At 34.5% G+C, this 8,239-nt stretch overlaps 1 protein-coding gene across 1 annotated transcript; it reads left to right on the top strand.

Moving 5' to 3' along the window:
- Positions 1-5,384: 5,384 nt before the first annotated feature.
- On the top strand, positions 5,385-6,314 carry LOC101674161 (olfactory receptor 4C46-like). The gene has a single exon (XM_004782614.2). The coding sequence runs from the start codon at positions 5,385-5,387 to the stop codon at positions 6,312-6,314; it is 930 nt and encodes a 309-aa protein (XP_004782671.2).
- Positions 6,315-8,239: the final 1,925 nt, after the last annotated feature.

Below are 8,239 nucleotides of genomic sequence, written 5' to 3'. Positions count from 1 at the left end.
AGCTAAACCTATAGAAATAATAGAAAGATTATTTTTATTAAATATTGCACAATTAGCCAAAACTATAAGAAAAACTGAAAATTGAAACTTGTTAATATTTTAAGTCTTTTGTTCATTGGATGTCATTAAAAAAAAAACAATTCATAGACTAGGAAAAAAATACAGCATATGCACTTATGTATAAATATTTTATATTATATGCAATTATGTATTTAAATTATATATAAATATATGGTTTATATTTATTTGTTTTTATTTATTTTTTAATGTGTAAAACATCTATATGACCAAAATACCTATATCTAGAATATATAAAAAGCACTTATAGTTAAGTAATAAGAAACCCAGAATTACTATTTTTATACTCTACAAAGGACTTGAAAAGAAATTCTCAAAGTAAGGTACAAATGCTGGATCATAGGGTAGTTCTATTTTTAACTTTTTGAGGAATGTGTAATGTTTTCTACAGCAGCTGCAAACTTCACATTCCCACCAATCGTGCAAGAGTGTTCCCTTTCCTCCAATCCTCACCAATATCTGTTGTTTCTTCCATTTTTGATGTTAGTTATTCTGGCAAGTATGAAGTGATATTTCACTGTAGTTTTGATTTGTGTTTCCTGACGATCAATGATGTTGAGCATCTTTTCCTGTGTCTCTCAGCCATCTGTATATCTACTTTGGAAATATGTGTATTCAATTCTTCTGCCCGTTTTTAATTGGATCATTTGTTTGTTGGGTGTTGAGTTTGATAATCATTCATATATATATATATATATATATATATATATATATATATATATTGCTACCCAACAATCCAGAAATTGCACTCATAGGTATCTCCTCAAAGAATAGAAAAACACTAATTCAAAGTAATACATGCATCCCTGATTATAGAAGCATCATTTACAATAGCTAAATTATGGAAACAGCCCAAATATCTATCATCTGATGAATGGATAAAGAATAGGTGATGGAAAAAAAAAGAAAGAAAAGAATAGGTGATGATATGTGATGGCATATTATTTAGCCATCAAAAAGAATGAAGTCTTGCCATTTGCAATGACATGGATGGAGCTGGAGAGTATTATGCTAAGTGAAACAAGTCAGCCAGAGAAAGACAAATAACATATGATTTCATTCATATTTGGATTTAAGAAATAAAGCAAACCAGTATGGAGGGATAGTGGAGAGAGAGATAGAGAGGCAAAGCAAGAAACAGACTCTTTTAACTCTAGAGAACAAAGTGATGGTTACTATAAAGGAGGGGGGTAGGGGATGAGTTAAGTAACTGGTGGAGATTAAGGAGAGCACATATGATGAACACTAGGCATGGTATCAAGTTGTTGAATCACTATATGGTACACATGAAAATAATATTAGCCTGTATGGAAACTAACTGGAATTTAAATGAAGACATTTATATATAATATATATTATATATCCAATAATAACATTAAAAAGTGTGCAACATCACTAGTCATCAAGAAAAGCAAATTAAAACCACAATACTATATTACCACATAACTCCTTGGGTGTCTAAAAGAAAAATGAGTAACGATATCAGGTGACAAGAATGTGGAACAATTTTTCTGGTTAAAATTACAACTTCCTGCTTGTGTTTTGATGTCTTGCCACAATTTTAATGTTACCTAGTATTTCTTACTGACCAGATCATGAATTCCAGAGATTATTAATTGAGATCCTATTAGAGTTTCTATTTACTTTTCTATCTTTCTAGTGAATGTGTAAAATAGCTTTTGGAGTAAAGAATATTAATGGCTACCTTTCCATTTTTTATGCCCTCACTGCTCAAACTCAGATGCAAAAGTTTTAATATTGTTAAGGAAGCAGTTCTCTGTGGATCTGGAGTCAACAGGTTAAGTATACCACAGTCCCCACAATGAAATTATGCCTTTTTTCTATTTACATGACATTAAGCTTTCAAAGAAGTCAAAGTTCCTGGGACATCTGTGTGGCTCAGTCAGTTAAGTTTCTGCCTTTGGCTCAGATCACGACCCCAGGGTCCTGGGATTGAACACGGCCTTATGCTCCCTGGTGAGCACTGTCAGTCTCCTGCTTTTTTCCTTTCCTGCTCTCCCTGCTTGCGCACTCTGTCAAGTAAATAAATAAAATATTTACTTGCACTCTGCCAAGTAAATAAATAAATAAAGTATTTCAAAAAAGGAAAGAAGAGGAACCAAATTCCCCAAAGAAAAATTTTGTTTGGGTTCCAAATACAGGGAATGTAATTCCCTATTTGAAACTGCATGTTTCTCAAACACGTCTCTTCAGCACACCTGTTTTTAAGAAAAAGCCTTTCCATCAGAAGAGATAATTAATTCCAGAGGGAGAAAGCAATAGTTGTAACCCAAGGTCCTTGAACCTTTCTAGAAACCTCTTTAAATATCCATGCAGTGCCAGATGAAGGTGTTGTGGGGGGTTCACCTTTCCAGAGCAAGATTCATTATGGTAGGAATGGCCCATTTGAAAGTGTTGCCTCCATATTTCTTGCCTCTTGACTATGGGGCCAGAGCCATCTGGCGATCATTTCTCCACAGATTGTCAGAAGAATCCATTCTCAATTCAAATCTCAGTTTTTCTGAGTAGAATTTTGAGGCTTTAGGCTAGGAGGAAAGTTTTAGACTAATAGAAACTACTTTCTCAAGAACTGTTGATTGGTTATCAAATTACCTAAATAGTCCATGTCTGAGTGTGTCATATATTTCATATTAAAAGACCCCTATCCAAGAAGGCATCAGTCTGAGGATGGAATTATTTCTGAAAGCCATTAAATCATCAAGATCATCTAAGTCTATAAGGTAAGTTTTTCATTAGTGTTGAATCATCTTAAATTAGATTGATCCTTTCTATATGTAGTAATCATTATGTTCAAAGCTTGTCAAATATAATAATATTTTATCCTCACACTAACTATCCAATGGATACTTGGCAAATGTCATTAACCTAATTTGGCAAATGTAAGCTTTGAGGCTCATAGAGATTATTTAATTTGTAGGACACAGCTCTCTGAAACCAGGTGCTTTTCTTTTTGCCACGAGACACCTCCTTTCCCATTCAAGACTAATCATAAGCATGAAAATCAAATGTAAATACACTACACACACACACAGAGCTAGAGAGAGAATACAAAAATATCAGTAATAAATGGCATAAATCACAGTCATTTAGTCCATGCACGACCATGAAGACTCCTTCCTGAGGTTAACTGTTATGGATAATGTGAGTCTCTGTGGCTTCTTGAGAAGTAAATTTGGAGATGAACCTTTGTGAGCTGATTGCATGGTTAAAGGTTTATGCATACATCACTAAAAATACCAATTATTCAAATCTCCTAGTGGCATACACAGTCACAAAAATAAGTAAAAATTCTTATGTGCCCCCCTTAATGTGTTGGGCATGTGTATATGTTTCTTCAATCAATTCTTGTAACACCTAGGATACGGATATGATCATTTTCAAATCATAGATGAAGAAACAAGGATGTACATTGTCTAGAAATATACCTTGAATAAAAGGAAGTTGCAAGTGTAAAAGGCAATGTTCTAGTCTAGTCTTTCTAAAGTTCAAACCAATACAGTGCACTAAACCACTCTTGTAGTCACTTCCAAGGTGTGCAGAAAAATTTGGGGACCTATGCTTGTAAGGGGATTGAAAAGGGAGCTAATGGGTCTGCACAAAAGGCTAAAGTAAGAGTGCTCCTCAATGAAAGTAGCGCCACATTTTTTAATAATATTTAAGGACTCCAATGTGTATATGTGTGTGTGTTGATGAAACTGTTTCATATATATTTGCCTCCAAAATGTCATGAAAGTCATTATAATTATTATGGCCTTCTGAAAAAGGAGATTACTACTTCAGGATTGTTTAATGGAACATGACAAGGTAGGGTAGAGATTAAAAATTTGGAGAAAAAAAAATAGCAAGTATAATTTGATCTAACCTTGGCTCTACTCTTTACTATCTGCTGGATCTAGCCAGGATCCTTCATTCTTCCCTAAGTTTGCATCTTCTACTATGTAAAAGAAGTATAAAAATAGTGGTAATCATCTTAGAGGTTTGTAGTGAGGATTAAAGAATTACATTTCTGCAAAAACAGAGTCTGGTAAGTTGATATTGTGTTTATTATTCTTATTATTTCCATCAGTTCTGCAATTGTTTCTTCATTTGCAAAATTGGTGGTGCAATACTAAGCATTCAGGTTACTACCATGCCATCCATGCACATAGCAATCACTTGTTAGAAGTATATATTTATTAGCTAGTATATTGTTCCTGGAGGTTTTTTTTTTTTAATTTAAACTTTTTATCTAACATATAGTACATCATAAGTTTTAGATGTAGTGTTTAATAATTCAACAGTTGTATATAACATACAGTGTTCATCACATCACTTGCCCTCCTAAATGCCCATCACCCAGCTACCCCATTCCCCTGAAATCTCCCCTTCAGCAACCCTCAGCTTGTTTCCAAGAGTTAAAAGTCCTGGGGTGCCTGTGTAGCTCAGTGGGTTAAGCCTCTGCCTTTGGCTCAGGTCATGATCTCAGGGTCCTGGGATTGAGCCCCACATCAGGATCTCCACTGAGCACAGAGTCTGCTTCCCCCCCACCTCTGTCTGCCTCTCTGCCTACTTGTGATCTTTCTCTTTGTCAAATAAACAAATAAAGTTTAAAAAAAAGTCTTTCATGGTTTTGCCTCCCTCTATGATTTCTTCCCATTTAGTTTTCCTGGCCTTTACTTATTATCTGATGCACTATTTTTTGTATTCCACAAATGAGTGAACAGCACGATATTGTCTTCCTCTGACTGACTCATTTCACTAAGCCTATACCCTCCAGTTCCTGGGTTTTTACCCAGTTACAACCAATTTTTTTATGGTAGGTCCTGTAGCCTTTTATTATATTCCCATAAGAAATATGCTATGACAATTTTTGTCAACTCTTTAAATAGTCTGATATTGGGCTTTCTGTCTCTGGCTTACATCCCCTTACTGGAGCTCAGCTGACTTTATCCAAGACACACAAATATCGCTACCAAAGTTTTATCCAAGTGGCACCCTTCCTCCAACTTCTGTTCATCCTTCCACTCATATTGTCAATTCTAAGGATAAAAGAAAAAATTCTGGCTTTGTAGTTATAGCCTTGACTACAACAACATAGTCTCTTGGTTATCTCAGATGATGAAGTATGTACAGATGATCTTCAGAACTTGAGCTTACTTTATATGTCAAAAAACAGCATGAGAATTCATGACTCAATGAAATTTAGGCATTTATTATTTACTAGGTAATAAGCTTAATATAGTCAAGGTTACATTAATAAAAAATGATTTCTTTTCAGGTAACATAATTAATCATAAAATGAAATTATGGAGAATAGGAACAATGTGACAGAATTTGTTCTACTGGGGCTCACAGAGAATCCAAAGATGCAGAAAATCGTATTTACTGTGTTTTTGTTCATCTACATCATCTCTGTGGTAGGAAATGTGCTCACTGTAGTCACTATCACTGCCAGCCCATTATCAGGGTCCCCCATGTACTTTTTTCTGGCCTATCTCTCCTTCATTGATGCCTGCTATTCTTCTGTAAATACCCCTACACTGATCATAGAATCGCTCCGTGAAAAGAAGACCATCCCATTCAATGCATGTATTATCCAAATATTTGGGGAGCATTTCTTTGGAGGTGCTGATGTGATCCTGCTTACTGTGATGGCCTATGACCGCTATGTGGCCATCTGCAAGCCATTGCACTACATGACCATCATGAATCGGCAGGTGTGCAGCCTTCTAATGGGAGTGGTATGGGTGGGAGGCTTCCTACATGCAACCATACAAATCCTCTTTATCATCCCATTACCCTTCTGTGGCCCTAATATCATAGATCATTTTATATGTGATCTTAACCCTTTGCTCAATCTTGCCTGCACTGATACCCACACTCTAGGGTTCTTTGTTGCTGCCAACAGTGGTTTCATCTGTGTCTTAAACTTCCTCCTCTTGATGGTCTCCTATGTGGTCATTCTGCGTTCCCTAAAGAACCACAGCTTGGAGGCAAGGCGCAAAGCCCTCTCCACCTGTGTCTCCCACATCACAGTGGTTGTCCTATTCTTTGTGCCCTGCATATTTGTGTACATGAGACCTGCATCTACTTTATCTATTGATAAAGCAGTTGCTGTGTTCTATACTACAATAACACCCATGTTAAATCCTTTAATCTATACCTTGAGAAATGATCAGATGAAAGATGCCATTAGAAAATTGTGTAGTAAGAAAGCTATTTCAGATGCCAAATAATGTTCCTGGAGATCTACATTGATTCAACTCAAGCAAAGGTCAAAAGGACATTTTGGATGTCCTTTTTGCAAAGAGCACCTATAAAATGAAAAAAAAAAAAAGTGAATGATATGAATCCTAGACTTTGCATTAAAAAGAACAAAGTGGGCACAAGAAAAGGAAAAATAACCCTAAGCCAGGATCACTCTTTGAATATTTGGACAATTCTATCAAACTGAGGTTTAGTTTTACTAGCTTCATTCATGTATATGGATTCATATGCTTTCATCCTAATTTAATAATTAAAAATATATTGGTATTAAGCAGCAATCTATATAACAAATCAAAAAGGGTGGCGTTATCCCCATTTTATAGGAGAGGAAGTAGAAAGGGGAAAGTCTCAAAATAAGAACACCAAAGAGTCAATAATCTGAATCTACCTGATTTCTCAGTCCATGTCCTTTAATGCTATGATGCAATGCAAGGCAATGGTGATAGAAAAATGATTTTAATAGTTACCATATATTGAACTGGGGATAGTGCCTCATACTCCATATTACATGTAATATATATTATAATATATATGTATTATAATGTTATATATATAGCATGCATATACATGCTATATTATTATATACATGTATATCATAGTGATATATAGTTATATAAAATTATGTGTTATATTTATATTAATTTGTGACTAGAAATAAATTCTAGAGATGTTCCATTAACAACTCTGCTTAATTTTACTTATCATATGTGATGATAACACATCACTGTAATATTGTGTTTTGTAACTACCTTAGGAATAAGAATATTATACCATGTTTCCAAATTTCCTGTAGACCTCAGAATCATTTGATATCGTTCATATCACCCATCTTATGCTGATAAGCCATTAAAAAATGTGATGTTCAAATAAATGATTTTTAAGTACGATAGAAGAATTTCTAGTCTTTATGTAAATTTTTGCTCCTTAAAGATTTTGTCTGTAACAAAGAATAGTTTTTACAAGTAGAGCAATGTCTAGTCCATGATAAATGTTGAAAGAAAAATAAAAGTATAAAGGAAGGTAAAAATAAAAATAGTAGAGTGTATAGAAATATTTTCTCATTTTTGTCTGATTCGGACTCTGAGCCTTCTAACTAGATCTCTTCAAGAAACTTCAATTTGTTTTAACTCCTGCTTAAGATGTGTGATGAGAAAGAAATTGAAACTCAGATTCTCAGTTAAAAAGCAAATAGCTTAACTTGCTACTCTTCCTGCTTTCAGTAAGATTTCATCATATGATTGGGAACTGTTCATGTAATTTTTCTCTTTTAATTAGTTTAATTTTTGGTAACATTTAATTATGAATAGATATTTTTAAAATATACGTTTCCATCTACATTCAAAACAACTTCAGGATAAATTTATTCTATTTATTCCTTCTGTCCCTCAACAGAAGGAATATCAACAGAAATTTATTTAGCCCAAAGAATATATCAGACACATTAATGGTTGTTTCTCAATGGTAAATAGAGAGGAATTTGGGTCTTGCCTTCAGAGAGCTTCAGATCATCTGAGAGACAACCAGCAGGGTCAGAAAATGACAACACCATATTATAAATGGTAAGGTAGTGGCAGCAAAGGGTTGCTGTGAAAGCATGCTGTGAGGAACACAAAAGAAAGATCCAGAGGTTCAGGAATGGTTCAAATATGAAATGACATACAAAAATGGAACCTGAAACATGAAATCCTGTCCACAGTTTGAATATGTACACATCATTTGGTATAGGAACATTCCTAAGAGAGGGATTACATAACCAAGGTCAGGGGTGAAAATCAGTTTGTAGGAAATCTGGTGAATTCAGTGTGGTTATGGTAGTTAATTCATCTATTCAGTCAACAGTTACTTAATGAACTCTTACCATGTGCTAGACAGTGTGCTAGACAATGAGTTTATA

This window comes from Mustela putorius, unplaced genomic scaffold (assembly GCF_011764305.1).
Source record: "Mustela putorius furo isolate JIRA1106 unplaced genomic scaffold, ASM1176430v1.1 tig00000127_pilon_pilon_pilon, whole genome shotgun sequence".
In the NCBI taxonomy this organism is placed as follows: domain Eukaryota; kingdom Metazoa; phylum Chordata; class Mammalia; order Carnivora; family Mustelidae; genus Mustela; species Mustela putorius.
This window is presented reverse-complemented; position numbering and strand designations above follow the sequence as displayed.

Excerpts from the sequence above, each read along its gene's own strand:
- LOC101674161 (XM_004782614.2), top strand. The coding sequence starts at position 5,385 with ATGGAGAATAGGAACAATGTGACAGAATTTGTTCTACTGGGGCTCACA.